The sequence below is a fragment of the Argentina silus genome, assembly GCF_951799395.1.
Source record: "Argentina silus genome assembly, chromosome: 11".
NCBI lineage: Eukaryota > Metazoa > Chordata > Actinopteri > Argentiniformes > Argentinidae > Argentina > Argentina silus.
This window is the reverse complement of record NC_139665.1, coordinates 14,119,770-14,134,750: the sequence shown is the minus strand read 5'-3', so window position 1 is coordinate 14,134,750 and position 14,981 is coordinate 14,119,770. Positions and strand designations below refer to the sequence as shown.

Here is a 14,981-nt window from a genome sequence, read left to right as displayed (position 1 = left end):
GAACTGAAGTGTCCAGCACGGAACAACACATTGAAAACAGCCTAAATCTGTGTCAGAGAAGGCCCGCGATGAGGACTGATTGTCCTGCTATAATAGTACATAGAATCTAGATTCGAGTCGAGAGGCCAGCTAGCTAGCTAAGTAATGATGTCGATAGCTGGCTGGCTACTATTTTGGGCATCGCTGCTAGCTAGCTAGTTAATAAAGTAGCCAACTAAATAGCAAGCTAGCTATCTGACTAGCTCAGCAAAACTTGCGGGGAAACGAATTTCACCACCACCAACTAGCTCGTTTTTAATTTGAGCCAGCTCATGGCCATTTGTTCAAATAAGTCAAACGTTACAGTAGGCAATATATTCCCCTTTTGTTTCTTACTTCACAACCAGTGCTAACTAGCTAGCATAAAAAGTAGGATAGCTAAGAAGGTATGCTAGATACTGTCATATTCCCTGTTATGCCAAAGGTCCCCGTCTCCGTCGTGGTTTTCTAGATTTGAATCATTTATCCATGAAAGCTTGCATGGTCAGTTTATCATAACGTTACGCTATTCCTGACTTGGCAGATGATGAGGTTGGTTCGACTCCTCCGCTGTTCCCTGGGGCGATTCCATTTGGCAGTGACCTGACTGGAGGATTTCTGCAGGCGGCAGACAGAACGGCTGGGAACGCCTCATTGCAGGATTGTACAGTATCATGTTGCGCGGGGTGGGATTGTTGTTTGGGGGTGGAGACCAGTACAGACAGACATAAATGGTGCCCCCCCCTCCCGCCGAGTACAATATGTGTACGACACCCCCATATTATTTCCGTTGTCACTTTTTGGTGTGGAATTACTGCCATCCTGTGGCCAAACGGTTGCGCAGATATTCAGGATCTCCTAGTCCAGAGGTTCCCAAACGTTTTTGTTTTGCGACCCAAAATTTACATATAATAATATTGCATCGGACTCATTTCACAACAGTGATAGATGTTTTTAAGAAATCAATACAGAGAGAATAAATAGGAAATGTTGAAATGTTGAAACAGACAAAAATCTGATAACAAAAAATGTTGTTTAATGAGTTAACATAGGACATAAGTTAAGACACAGACACAGTATTAAGGCATCTCCAGGTGTCTCTCAATCTCACTCTCTGTGTGGTAGATATCCCCAGAGATCTGCCTGTGGCTGGAATGGGCCTTCTTCAGCTGGCAGTGGAGACGCTTCACGATGGCCTCATAGCGTCTGTTCTGGATCTGACCAAACACACACGGAACACTACGTGAATACTACAACATGGGTCCCTAATATCCCCAAAATGGATGTCTATGCGAGTACGTTGATTCACTGGTTGAAAGGGAAAAGGAGAGCTAGATGGAGAGATGGATTCTTAGTAACGATGATACTGAGTACTGCTGAGGCAGTTTCCTGGGTGACTGTCTGTTTTTGTACTCATCAACCCTAAATCACTGAACAAAAGAGAAGAACACACACTCAGTAACGACCTGCCTGCAGATATTAGGCTAGCAAGGTCAGTATTCTCTTTTAAATCTCTTCCTAAAACTCAATTTTATAGACTAGCCTTTAATTGATGTTGCCCTTATTCATTGTAATGTTTTACTGTTTCTACTTCTATTTTTGTTTTTATTTGCATATCTATTTGTAAAGCACTTTGTAACATTGTTTTAAAAAGGTGCTATATTAAAAAAAAAAAAAAAAAAGGTTATTATTATTATTATATTATTATTATTAACATGATAAAGCACCATTCACTACTATACCTCGATATCCTTCTTTATCAGTGTGTGACTCTCAAACTCCTTCAGGAGTAACTCTCTCCTCTCGCCTACAATCTTCCTTAAGGAGGATATCTGCCCCCTCAGGTCATCAATCTCTTTCTGTTGAGAGAATCCATCTTTAGCCTACCAATCTTTTTCCATTATCAATATTGATGAATTGAAAATGTTTACAATAACCAGGGTCAATAACAGGTTTAAGATCGGGGTTAGATGGTAACAATGTCCTCTTCTACCGTGAGTCCACCTCGACTCTCAGCTCTGACCTGTGCCTGCCTCGCAGCATTGCCCTCTGGGTTCTCAAGGTCCGCTCGGAGCTCCTCTCTCCTCTCCCTCAGAGTTCTGACAAGTGTCCTCTTCTCCTCCAGCTCTCTGTGAGCTGTCGTCAGGCTCTCCGCTTGCGAGATGGACACCCTGTGTCCCTCCATCTTGTTGCGATACGTGTTGTACCCTGCCAGGGCCGAGCGGGAGTTGTCTCCCTCCTCCTCAAGCTGAAGTCTCAGCTCTGTGTTTTCGTTGTAGATGGTAACGGAGTGTGACCCCAGGTCCTGCATGTTTCGCTGCAGGTGTTCCATCTTACCTTCAAGGAGGAGGATCTGTCTCACGTTCGATTTCAACTCCAGCTCTGCATCATCACCTTTCTTTTCTATGCCTGACAGTATGGCCTATATTGGATAAAGAAAAATTGATAAGCTAATCACCGCACCTGCTTACATTGATTGAGTGAGAAAGGTCGAGGTTGCATGCAGAGTAAGTCTAGTAGTAAAGCAATAATCAGTGTTTGTGGGAAGCAATAATCAGTGTTTGTGGATGAAGACAGGTGGGAATGTGAAACGTTTGAGGTAGGCCTACTTGCCCAGTGTCAGCGCTTTAGTTGGTGAAGGGGAATAACCTGAAAGGAGGTCAACATTTGCTGTTTCTCCTGCAAGGCCACTGTCTGAGCATATCCTTGTTGAGAGACATCTTCTACTGCCTCCGTTAACGATACCTCCCGCCCTGTCTCTACATAAATAAAGACGAGTTAGTCATGAAACACACATAGGCTACGATGCTGTAGGCCTGAACGCTGATATCACCGTAACTTCACAATAGATAAGTAGCACGATGCTAGTTATTTTAGCTGCCAAATAGCTATACCATTAGCATCCAAATGACAGTCTACCCATAATTAATACAAGCTAGACCTATGTGCTTAGACTATATAAGACAGTATATAGAGTTTGTTTTGTTTAAAGCTATCTACCGGTATATCATACCGTGTTCAGTCGGCCCAACGTTTGCCATATTGGAGACCGTGTGTAGACTGCCTGTATACGCTGCGCGCGAAACCTCTCAATCCGAGCCCTACGGTCTACCACGTGGCAGACTTTGGGCCGATAATAAGTGACATGTCTCCTGATCATGATAATCGATCAATGGCACACATTATCAATTCAATAACAATTTCCTTCTACTGCATGAATGCGGGTTCGATTGAATTGTGCTTTCCTCTGTCTTAATAGTGCAACTGTTGAGCAGAGACTGTGTTTTTGTGGTGCTAATAAATGTTTTGGACTGGAAGGAGTGATTGTGAAAGGCCTGGAGATCTATTTAGAGGACAAGTAGGTGTGTGTTCTAGTTTAATCTAAGCAAATGTAATCGTTAAAGCTAATCCTGCAAGGGGAGGGGGATTGAGGAATGTGAATGAAGCATGCAAGTCTGTAAATTACATAGCCTCAAAGCATGCAACACTAATTCTAAACACTAACACTAAATTCCCTCCCAGGTTTAGACTCCTCAGAGAGGGTGAGAGGGCGATGCTGTTGCGCGACGTCGCATTGCCCCCTTGTGGTCGATCGTAAGTGCGCATGTGTGCTGCTGGAAGCATGTTAGACTGTGCAATCATGGCTGTTTTGCAGTCAAAGAAAATCTAATTTAATTAAAATTTAAACACTGTTAGTAACCTACTTACCCCTTGATGATCAGGTGATAGGTTAATTTAAGACTTTCACATCTAGAGGGCGCTAGGAAATGGGTTAGTTACTATATTTTGAATAGGACGACATTTCCCAATATTCCCAGCGAGACTCCTTAACCTTGTTGTTGGGTCATGTGGTCATGTGTGTCTTTACTTGGGAAGCATGAGTATCCTTCAACTCCACAGTGTTACCGAACAAGAGATGATAAACATATGATATAACCATTAACAAACAGTTACATTTCATTCATATAAGCTTGATGCTTGGGCAAAAATGGATTCGATTGTGCGGCTCTTACGCCTGCCTCCTATCACCCTACAACCACATGAACAGTAGATTGATTGTCCTGATGTCAAATCGAGGACCCATGCCACGGAATATATCATCATCATCATCACGAAATTACTGTCACAGTGATTTCGGGGATTTGTATCGGAATGAATCGGTTCAAAGGTATCTTCGCCAGCTTATGGAGGAATACAGAGACGTCACCGAGAGGTTACAACATGCGTTTCTCAGCGACTCTGATAGGAAAGAGTTGAACAAGAGACGGGGGGAGTTGTCACCTATTGCAAATGCTTTTCAAAGCTCCGAACATGCAATGAAAGATCTTGAGGAGGTCGAGTCTTTACTTCAGAGTAAGATGTTTGTTTTAAATTATAAGCGTGTTTTTGTTCCTGCATTTGACCACACGGCGTCGCTCTTTTTGTTTCAACATGCTGTCAAATGCTTTAATTGGTACATACAGTGCTCTGAAGTATTGGAAAGAGTAAACACTTTGTCTTCTTTTAGCTCTATACTCCAACAGTTTGGATTTGAAATCAAACAATTACTATGGGGTCAAAGTTGATGGTTGAAGAATGCGTTGCCTGTTTGTGCACTCACTTTCAGTATTTCTTAAAACGTTGTTATGCCTTTGATGTCCTGACTTACATTTACATTTGTGGCATTTAGCAGACGCCTTTATCCAAAGCGACTTACAACAAATACTAACTGCAACCCAACCTTTGTTGGTCTCTGTCCCTTCACACAATGCTTCTATTCTCCCTCTGCAGGTACTACTGGTTCCAGAGAGGAAGACCAGCAAATGATCCAGCTTCTGAAAGATGAACAAGCACAGATGACCCAAATAATAGGGGCACTGAAAAAAGATGTAAGAGGAAGATCAATGTTTGATGTGGAACATTTGGAACTTTTTATAGTCTGCAATCAAATTAATATTCTGGCCTGAACTTTTTTTCCTAGTTAATCCAGACACTTGTGCCCAGTGACCCACATGACAGCAGTCCTGTCCTCCTGGAGGTGGTGGCAGGGCGGACTACAGGAGGTGGGTGACAGGACTTATCTGGAGTTGTCTGTTCCAACATTATGTTTTTTGTTCATTTATTATACCAGTAAAATTTCACAGAGAGTGTGTCATTGTCACTGCTGTGCTGTCCATGAGAGAAACACACAAATAAACCATAACCACAATAGTGCTAGCTCTGTAAATGGAAGACAAGGCTAGACCCTCCCCAGACTGGCAAGACACGTTTATCCCTCGTCCCCCTGTTTTCATCCAGGTGACATCTGCCAGCAGTTCACCAGAGAGATGTTTGACATGTACCAAGGCTTCGCCAGCTACAAAAACTGGGACTTTGAGGTTTTCAACTACACACCTGCCGTTGGTAGGATGAAGTTACATTAAGTTGAACAGTTTTCATAATCAAACAAGTGGAATAGGGACCATTTGTTATTCCACTTTTGTAATAGCAAAAAACCCTTGACTCCATGACAACACAATAACAAAGCAATCAGTCATTGACTTTGTAACACCGTTATAATACATTGTTTTTTTTGATGGGCGGACTGGTAAACTGATTGGTTCTGCCTCAGGTGGACTGCACCATGCCGCCGTGAGGATAGCGGGGGAGAGTGTTTATCGCCATTTGAAGCATGAAGGAGGGACGCACCGGGTTCAGAGGATCCCTGAGGTGGGCCTGTCCTCCAGAATGCAGCGTATTCACACAGGAACCATGACTGTGATCGTCCTGCCACAACCCAGTGAGGTACATGTACAGTACACTCTCATTTACATGACATTTGTGGCATTTAGCAGACTCCTTTATTACAACAAATACATTTGATTAAGTAATCATCTATCCATCAGTCATCATAAGAAAAAGTAATCTATGCTAGGACCAGGGGCTATTGGCAGTCACAATGCTAGAAGAAAGGAAGGATTTTTTTTTTCTTTTTTCTTTTTATAATTTATTTACAGGGGGGTAGTGGGGATGAAGAGGTCTTTAGGAGGGACAGTTAAGATGTAGCCTGAAGAGATGGGTCTTCAATCTACGGTGGAAGATAGGTATCTCCAGGGGATTCTTCTCTCTAGTGAGTTTGGTAATGTAATATAATATATTTAGCGACATTTAGCAGAAGCTTTTATCTGAAGAAACTTACAGTACAGCGAGTGCATTTATTTGTTGGCACAGGAATCAAACTCACAACTAGCGCCATGCTCTAGCAACACAGAACTTGTTTCATATTCACTATTTTATGTGTGAATATGCTACTAAAGCAAATCTCTACAGCATGCGTCACTGGATAAGTCCTCTTCCTTTTCTGTTGTGTAGCTCGACATCAGCATTGACCCAAAGGACCTGCGTATCGACACCTTCAGGTCGAAGGGGCCAGGGGGTCAAAGTGTCAACACCACAGACAGCGCTGTTCGCGTCGTTCACCTGCCTACAGGTGAGACAAGCCGATGGGGGCCGCTGCCTACGTCACTTTTGGTTATTAACTGATTATAAAGTATGTCAACCTTTTTGTTACTAATAAGATCTAATGTTGTGTTTCTACATAAATACATGTTGTTATCGTTTAGCAACTTGCGTTGAACACCTGTTTGCCACCTCTCCGCCAGCAGTATTGCCACTGTTGAGGAGACAAACAACATGACAACATGTCAGCGTGACACAAGTCGCGCGTGGTTTCACACGTTACCATGGTTACCGTCCCCAGGCACGGCTGCGGAGTGTCAGCAGTCTCGTTCTCAGCTGCAGAACCGTGACACCGCCCTGCGTGTGCTGAAGGCCCGACTCTACCAGAGGATGATTGGTCGAGAGACGGAGCAGAGGCACGCAGCACGGAAACAACAGGTGCTCCTCTCAGACACCCCCATCCTCACACCCATCCTACCCCCCCCCCCCCCCCCCACACCTCACCTCTCCTCAACTCTCTCTCACCTAGCCTGATTGTGTCCTTGCTCTCCCACCCCACACACTCTAGATGGGCACTCGTTCTCAGTCGGAGAGGATTCGCACCTACACCTTCAGCCAGGATCGTGTTACCGACCACCGGACGGGCTATGTGACCAGAGACATCAAGGTGAGAGGGGGCGGGGAGGTCAGTGACATCCAGGTTACCAAATCCACACCTTGGATTAGGCTTTATATCAAACTTATTGTAAGCAAAATCAGTGTGGGATTTACATCATCTTTTGTATTGTCATTCATTACGTGGTAATGTTAACATTGTATGCTGTGTAATGTTCTAGAATAATGTCCTTCACTTGTAATGATGGGGATTGTTCTGTGCTCTGTTGGGCAGGAGTTTATGAGAGGAGGGGAGCCTCTGGATGAGCTGATCTCAGAACTGCTGGAACACGGAGAGAGAATGGCCCTTCTGGAGCTGGTGGAGAACAGCAGTCAGACACAGTCAGCGGAGAAGGACTTGTAACACCCACTGGCCCGGGGGTCAAACACAGGTCCCCCCCCTTGTGACTCATGACTGTTTTAGCCCACTGAGCTAAAGCCTAGACATTATCTCTAGGACCTAACAGGAGTCTCCAGGTCTCAAACAAGACTACTCATTATGTGAGTGTAATTCACTGAACCACCTCTATATCAGCAGTACCCAGCAGTTACACATTCAGTTGGACATTCGTAGATAGAGTTAAGAGGAGACATTGAAGCAATGGCTGCACCACTGATCCTGAAAGAGCTACAGCATACGAAGCCCTGACTGACCACATCACCTGACTCTGTAGCCTTTTCTCAATTGTTAGGAGCACGACTCGCGTCCTTTCCCCTGTCCTCCGACCGCTTGGTCCTCAAAAAGCATTGGCGGAGAGAATGTGTAAGGGGAGGGACCTAGATCTTTTCCTCCAATGCGTTTTCAGTAGGACGGAGGAGAGGACGTGAGAAGTCGTGTTCCTAACAATTGAGAAAAGCTGTGTGTGTGTGTGTAAGGACAAAACCTAGCTGCAAACAAACCGTCTCCTATTTACTTATACCAGTCTCACACATTACATTCTTTAAGAATGTCTCTGGCTACGCCAACTGGGTGTGGCAGAGGCATGTATCAGCTCCACACCAACACACTCCTGCTCCAAGCCTATCTCTACCACCCAGGCTGGCCTGTATGTGCCAGCTGGCCGACCGTGGCACTAATACCTATCTTTGTAGAGCCTCAGCTGGGAGCACTTTGACGTACCAGAATGATCGATTGATTGAATTACTTTGAGGCTATTCGATTCCACGTGCAATGTTTGTTGATATGCTAAAGACGTTTCAATGGTGAACAAAAAATAGGAAATAGTAATGACTGATGCTCCCTTCATTATTCAAATAAACCAATGGAGGACTTCTGAAAACATGAAAAATATGAACATATTTGTGGGTTAAAAATATTAAAACATACACTCTGAGAAAATGACCACACCAGCAGATTTTTATTTATGAAAAAGTAAATATTTTGTACTGTACAATATTCTGTAAAAAAACAAAACATGCCTTGCATTCCCCATTCTCTCAAAGGTTTCTGACCCGTTCACACTGAAGGTAATAAGGAAGTGTGGTTCAGGTGATATGATTAAAGACAACACCATCACATAATGAGAACATCACAGAGACACTTAACAAGCCATTCATAAATTATCAGGCAACAAATACGTCACAGCCACGTCAACAAAATATATACATTTGAGAATGATATATCTGCTGCGTCAGGACGTCGGCTGGGACTATGTGGAGGGGCAACATACCTCCATGCTATGTAAGCCAATCAGTGCTTCCCTGGACCAATGGCACAGACACACCAATACTTTGATGTATTTCAGTACGACAGGGAGAAACAGGAAAAAAACATTCCAGAGGCAGAAAAAGTAGTTTGTTTACACAATTATTGCTTTCTTCAGACCCCTGCTTCTCAACATCCCCCCTGATTATCCCCTCAACACCTGCTGAGTTGGGTGGATGAAGGCGTTCAGGTTTTGTGTTGACTGTATGGTTCATGATATCATGTCGATTGATTTCTTGTCGTCTTAGATAACACAGACCTCAGTTTGGAGTCAACAAACATTTGGAAATGAACCTTTTGCTCGTGGTACTGGAGAGATGTGCCCCTCTGTCCAATCAGGTCATTTCTTGACAACATTTCTGTCTAATTCATTGACCCGTTTTGTTCTAGAATTAATGGCACCTCTTTAACTTTATCACAAACGATGGCGGTAACAAAGCATCTCAGTAAGTACCTACATAAAACAGGGGTTCTGTGGCCCTCAAAGAATCAAGCTGAGTAACCAGGCATTTGACATTCACAGACTTGTACCCCTACCCTCCCCTCCCTCCCTCCCCAAGTCTCTGACAGCATCAAGCTGTCAATGTCTGTGTTTTAAAAACAATGTCCATCCTGGACGTTAGTCATCCTCATTGCCCCTTTGTCTGAGACTCCTGGATTTGCCGTTCTCTGTCTTTCTCTTCCTGAATGTCGAAGAGCCCCCCTCAACCCCCAGGGAGGTGATGGTACGCTCCTTGAACTTGGGCTTGGGCTCGGGCGGTAGATCTGTGGGCCCAGGGGGACCAGCGGGGTTGACTCCCTCCACTTTGGGTAGCTGCAGGTCCACGTTTTCACTGTAAGGGGAGTAAGGAAGACAGAGAGCAGTGTTAGTCTGGCTAATGGACTGTTTCTAACAGCAACACAGAGTGACAGCATAAATGACGAGATTGAAAAGCTGGCTAAAGCAGAGACATACAGGAAGCCAGGACACCGGGTTGCTGTGAATACACTAAAGGGGCATTCTGGGATTCCAACAACAACAAAGTGGTCACCCGGCCACTTTTATGAAAGGTTAACAGCTGAGGAACGGGGATGGAGGAAGTAACCACTCTCAAATTCATAGACGGAGCGGAGCTATGGATGCTAAGGACTAGAAGAAAGAAAGATTGTACAAGGGGGTAGTGGGGATGAAGAGGTCTTTAGGAGGGACAGTTAAGATGTAGCCTGAAGAGATGGGTCTTTAATCTACGGTGGAAGATAGGTAGTGATAACTGAACTGGCCTACAATTGTAGAGACTGCAAACCTGATAGCACAGTAGCAAAGATCTCTGTTCTTGTTCTACCTGAAGGAGATGCACTTATGCACTGTGAGTTTATACTTATCCAAACAGAGTTTGCACTTATCCAATACTCAGGAGCAGTTACTTACTAAGGGTCCTCCTCTTCCTGAATCTTTTCCCACTCTCCATAAGGGTTGCTCTTCCGAGGTTTTTTGGCAGGTGTGGCCTCTTTCTCAGGCAGTGCTGCCGTCTTTGTGTCACCATCTCCTTTCTCATCATCATCCACCTCCTCATCATCACCCTTTTCTGAAAGTTGTGTCCCCTCCTTTCGTTTCTGAGGAGAGCAAGGAGAGAAAAGTTGAATCAAGGGCGTCTGTACTGGTCTGTCACAAAAACCTACACACTCATTGGATCCCCAGGACCAGGATTAAAGCTGCCTACTGCATGTGGGAATTGGCTGGCCCACCATTCCGGGTAAACAACGTGGAAAACATGGCATTGGTTCATCAGACAGACAGTCTGTGTTTTTAAGTAAAAGTAACCAGGGAGACAGTTTATCAATGCGACAACCCTGAAAGAAAGGCTTTGGTTTATAGCAAAATTGTTGGGACTGAGATAACAGCGTATAAGGTTAGCTACCTTAGCTAAAATATGCCATTTAGCTGACGCTTTTATCCAAAGCGACTTACATTGCAGTGAGTGCATACATTTTTCAGTATATATGGTTCCAGCAGGAATCACACACCCAACCTAAGCGTTGTTAGCGCCATGCTCTACCAACTGAGCCACTGAGGACCACACCTTGTTGCTTCGCAGTCCGAAAGGAGGTGTGTAAACAACAAGCACTGCTGATTATCCATGTGCTAATGTAACCTCTGAACTAATTGTCAATTAGCAAAAGTGTCTGGGCTACTTTTACAATACTATAACAACCATGCTTTTCACAAAACCAATTCGCAGCTGTGGAGGGTAGTTTCAGAGAACACTGTTCTGGAACGATGAACTACTCCCATTTGACTACTCCCATTGTCCACCAATGAGCTTGATATGAAGAGTCTCACCCTGACGCGGAACATGGGGACCTTGGGCTGTTTGGGGTCTTCTCCCTCCCCCTCGGCTACTTTGGAGCTGTCCTCCTCCCCTGGGGGCTCTAACTGGGGAGGAGAGGTCGAGGGCTCCACCTGGCCCTCAGCCTTTCCGCTAGTCTCCGACTCCCCCTTATCAGCCAGATCTGCTGGTTTCTCCCAGCTGGACTCTGAGAGACCGAGACAAACGCCGATCAACATCAATCAATATCAATTAAAAAGACCACAAATTATCAAATAACGTTGTGGAAACAGATCCATTATCATCATTAGATTGTGAGTCGACAAGCCATAAGTATACCTGTGTGTTTTGATGAGGTACTAGGTAGGTTACTTGACTCACCTCCAGTCTCTGTGTTGTAGTAGTATGTAAATCCATCCGGACTTACGGCCTCCATCCATGCACTACCTGCAGATCTCTACAGACACAAACAGAGTATTCATGTCATTACCCTAAGCATGATCTAATGGGTAACTGTAACCATGAAAAAACATGCACCCTATTACTGAAAAACAAACTCAATGTGTGTACCTCAGACTTGTCAGAGGATGAGGTATCTCCCCGGAACCCTTCAGGTTTGACCCACTGAGATCCTGGAAAAAGACAAAAATACAGTTATATCATAATCTCATATTAATACTGCAATCTAACAAATTAACCTGTCAATGTTTCCGGAGATAGAACACTTGGGGCCAGTTTCACAGACAAGGCTCAAGCCTAGTCCTAGACTAAAAAGCATCCTCAGTGGCAATTTGCCATTGAAAGTGTGAATTAGTCCAGGACTAGGCTTAAGCCTTGTCTATGAAACCAGCCCTTGATGTAGTAATGATTAATAAGCCTGGCTTTCATAGTTGTGAGAACCAAACAGGGTTGGTTTAGGTTGATAATAAATTGCGCGTGGGGAGTAGAGATGTGGGCTTCCTCCGGTTGTGCCTCACCTCCGGTCAGAGTGCTGTAGTAGTATGTGTGTCCATCGTCCGTCTTCCCCTCTGCCCAGGACTCCTTTTCATTTCTGGGCTCTCGTTGCATCGTCCCTGCAGACTTCTTTAGTTTCTTCTCTTGTCTTTTAGATAGAGGTGGAACTTGTGGTTTTGGTGGAGCTGGGGCTGGGGCTGGGGCTGGGGCTGGGGGTTGGGCTTCTGTTTGGGGTTGGGAAACTGAACAAACACAAAAGATTATTATACAGTGCCCAGCATAAGTATTGAAAAGAGGAAGCATTTCGTCTTCTTTTAGCTCTATACTCCCAACAGTTTGGATTTGGAATCAAAGAATTACCACAGGGTCAAAGTAGAGATTCTCAGCTTTAATTCAATGGTTTTCTTTTTCACACCATTTAGAAAGTACAACTTTTTTTTTTTTTTTTTTTTTAACATGAGGTATGTCAATAAGCTTGTCAGCTACCGAGTTACCTGGTTCAGGTACTATCCCCAACCTCTTCATGTCCTCCTCATACGCCTTGAGTGCAGCCTTCTCCATCGCTGCAAACTCTTTAGACTGACGATCCTCCTGCTTGGCCTTGTCAATGCTCTTCTTTTGCATCTGCAGAGAAATAGTGGGGAGAGGAGGGGTCGTAGGAGTCAGCCACCAATAACAGGACAGTGTGGGTTCAGAGAATCATGTCTGGACCTTATCGTAGATTAAGGTTGTGACTATGCCAACTTGCCATGCCAGTCAAAGTGTGTTCCCCTTTTTAAACATCCTACTTTTCTTTGTAACAGTGACCCCTGCCGTTAGCTCTCTATAAAATAATATTGCAAGCAGACATATCTTGAGCTGATACTGTATAGACAAAGAGAAACATTCTGATTACAATATAGATATGCAGTGTGGTGCAACCCCCTACACTCCCAGTAAACCATTCCTTTTTTCCATGTTTTGATGACATTTTGAATATTGTCCCCAAATGACAGCATGACAAAAACATTCTGGATACCTCAGCAATTTTGAGAGAGACATTTTCTTTGTGATTCTTCCCTCTTTCATGAAATTCAACACTCTGCAAAAGGAAAGAAAACACAGGGGTTAAATACATGATCAGAACAATGATCAGCAACATGATATGCAACATCCAGGCACTTCATAAAATTCTGAAAAAGCATAATTTAAAACCGAAGATTGGCCTCTCACAATACAGAAACCAGAGTTGGTTTATAGCCAGTCGCATTTGTAACCAATTAATTTGCCTGTGCAAAAATGTTGTTTTAGCTAACGAATTTGGGAATAATATTTTGAGAAATCAACGCAAAGCAGTAAGAAGCAAGACTGATGGAAATATTGGCTGTGCAAATTATAACTTATTTATAACTTATATCAATACAGAGTTACTACGATAGTAGCCTAATAGAGCACAAATAATGTTTCTCTTTGGTCACAGAAGGCGATCGCACCAAGAGAAAAGCCCACCCTGAGCGTAATGGGGACACAACACTGTAAAACAGAGACAACCAGAGTGTCTTAGTAAAAGGTTTATAAATAAACGTCTTGCTTCATTCACATGCTTCTCCATCACTCTCCTTTTATATAGAGTTAGGGTTATGCTACATCAATCGTGGGGGACACCATGTGTGCAGCACACTTGTTTATTTATTGCAAGGCACATTTGGCAAGCTTGATAACCGGCAACCACCCGGGACAAACACCTGACGAACCATTCAAGTCAGTGAAAGAAGCATTTTATTACAAACAGTGGGTCATTATTAGATACATTACAACCTCTCCGACTATCTGTCCATCGCAGGACTTGCATCGAGGAGGATGCTACCCGGCTACTAGGAAGCCAGCACAACCACAACATTAAACAATAACTACCATAGCTACTTACAGGCTTGTTGTCGGCTATCCAGCATTTGCAGTACTGGCAGAATTTCTTCGGCTGAGACTTCCAATACTCAGACCTGAAAACCCAAACATAGAGCGTTACTTAGATAGTTAGTAGAAGTATCAATGAGATGCGATCTCGTGTTCGTGGTACTGGTTATGTTGACTGGATGTTAAATCAAATTGGTAACTATCCAGCAAAGACGAGGATGCAATAAGAAACACAATACTCACATTGTCTCTACTACACTGATCCAGCACAATATGATTAGGGTCCGGAAAGCCTTAACAAGTTACATGGAAAGGTGGAAAATATGGCTACCGTCTTGATCCCGAAATGAACTCACGTTTAGCTACGAGATTTTCACTTTGCTTGCCTGCTAGTTTAGTTAGCCTGACAGCTACTCGGGTTGAGGATGACTAGGGTCTAGCTTCCGGTCTGCTAATGCAGAGCGACGCTGATTGGCTCATCCTCGACCCCACAACGTTAAGGGTCACATTTATTGTACCGTTTGTTATTATTATTATTTTAATTGGACTATGCCCCTTTAATGCTCAATGTTTTAAAGTCGTTTTCGTGACACCCGCCGTTACAAGGACGAGTCAAATAAATACAATGATTGAAATCGAAAGAACAGATTTTATGTATGTATTTATTTGTATTTATGTATGTTTAAGTACCCAATATTCTGCTCTGCATGTATGACCTCCCATATGGTCTAGCGGTTAGGATTCCTGGTTTTCACCCAGGCGGCCCGGGTTCGACTCCCGGTATGGGAATGAATATCTTTTAGAAAATCTGGTAAAAAAACAAACAAAAAAAATTGACTTGTTCAGACAACTGTGGAAATTGTCACCGTAACTTACAACTTTTGGACAGATCGTTGGTGAAATAGTAGTAAACATACACATGCTCACTTCTTGACATTCACATGATAAGCGCAGGAACGTCATCGCGTCGAGCGTCAGCAGCGCTTCCTCATCAAGCCACACCCAGAGGGTAGCATCTGTTTCCGGGTCACTTC

The 14,981-nt window shown here is 43.8% G+C and overlaps 3 protein-coding genes across 4 annotated transcripts; 1 reads left to right on the top strand and 2 right to left on the bottom strand.

Annotated features, from left to right (window-relative positions):
- Nucleotides 1-1,097: 1,097 nt before the first annotated feature.
- Nucleotides 1,098-3,059, bottom strand: ccdc122 (coiled-coil domain containing 122; the record flags this gene model as incomplete). Its single annotated transcript, XM_083681185.1, has 5 exons — nucleotides 1,098-1,235; nucleotides 1,761-1,877; nucleotides 2,042-2,440; nucleotides 2,668-2,777; nucleotides 3,032-3,059. The coding sequence occupies 5 exons, from the start codon at nucleotides 3,057-3,059 to the stop codon at nucleotides 1,098-1,100; spliced, it is 792 nt and encodes a 263-aa protein (XP_083537311.1).
- An 843-nt stretch (nucleotides 3,060-3,902) lies between these two features.
- mtrf1 (mitochondrial translational release factor 1) lies at nucleotides 3,903-8,503 on the top strand. Its single transcript, XM_083680838.1, has 9 exons — nucleotides 3,903-4,371; nucleotides 4,789-4,886; nucleotides 4,979-5,060; nucleotides 5,296-5,400; nucleotides 5,609-5,781; nucleotides 6,349-6,466; nucleotides 6,737-6,873; nucleotides 7,004-7,102; nucleotides 7,325-8,503. The coding sequence occupies exons 1-9, from the start codon at nucleotides 3,993-3,995 to the stop codon at nucleotides 7,451-7,453; spliced, it is 1,320 nt and encodes a 439-aa protein (XP_083536964.1). The 5' UTR covers nucleotides 3,903-3,992; the 3' UTR covers nucleotides 7,454-8,503.
- An 850-nt stretch (nucleotides 8,504-9,353) lies between these two features.
- On the bottom strand, nucleotides 9,354-14,266 carry wbp4 (WW domain binding protein 4). 2 transcript variants are annotated; one of them, XM_083680091.1, is made up of 10 exons: nucleotides 14,191-14,266; nucleotides 13,961-14,033; nucleotides 13,073-13,135; nucleotides 12,549-12,678; nucleotides 12,078-12,296; nucleotides 11,671-11,732; nucleotides 11,482-11,557; nucleotides 11,115-11,308; nucleotides 10,203-10,387; nucleotides 9,354-9,627 (listed from the first exon to the last, which is right to left on the bottom strand). In XM_083680091.1, coding segments are annotated over exons 1-10 (1,218 nt in total). In that variant the 5' UTR covers nucleotides 14,193-14,266; the 3' UTR covers nucleotides 9,354-9,413. The 2 variants fall into 2 exon arrangements, with proteins under 2 accessions (XP_083536217.1, XP_083536218.1); XM_083680092.1 differs by having other exon boundaries at nucleotides 12,078-12,278.
- Nucleotides 14,267-14,981: the final 715 nt, after the last annotated feature.

What these genes read in the sequence shown, in the direction of transcription:
- mtrf1 (XM_083680838.1), top strand. Translation starts at nt 3,993, where the DNA reads ATGCTTGGGCAAAAATGGATTCGATTGTGCGGCTCTTACGCCTGCCTC. An exon ending in CAACTACACACCTGCCGTTG is followed by an intron (nt 5,401 to 5,608) that starts GTAGGATGAAGT and finishes GTTCTGCCTCAG; the next exon opens with GTGGACTGCACCATGCCGCC. An exon ending in ATGTGACCAGAGACATCAAG is followed by an intron (nt 7,103 to 7,324) that starts GTGAGAGGGGGC and finishes TCTGTTGGGCAG; the next exon opens with GAGTTTATGAGAGGAGGGGA.
- wbp4 (XM_083680091.1), bottom strand. An exon ending in TCTCTCTCAAAATTGCTGAG is followed by an intron (nt 12,679 to 13,072) that starts GTATCCAGAATG and finishes ATTTCTCTGCAG; the next exon opens with ATGCAAAAGAAGAGCATTGA. An exon ending in GGGGATAGTACCTGAACCAG is followed by an intron (nt 12,297 to 12,548) that starts GTAACTCGGTAG and finishes GTGTTTGTTCAG; the next exon opens with TTTCCCAACCCCAAACAGAA.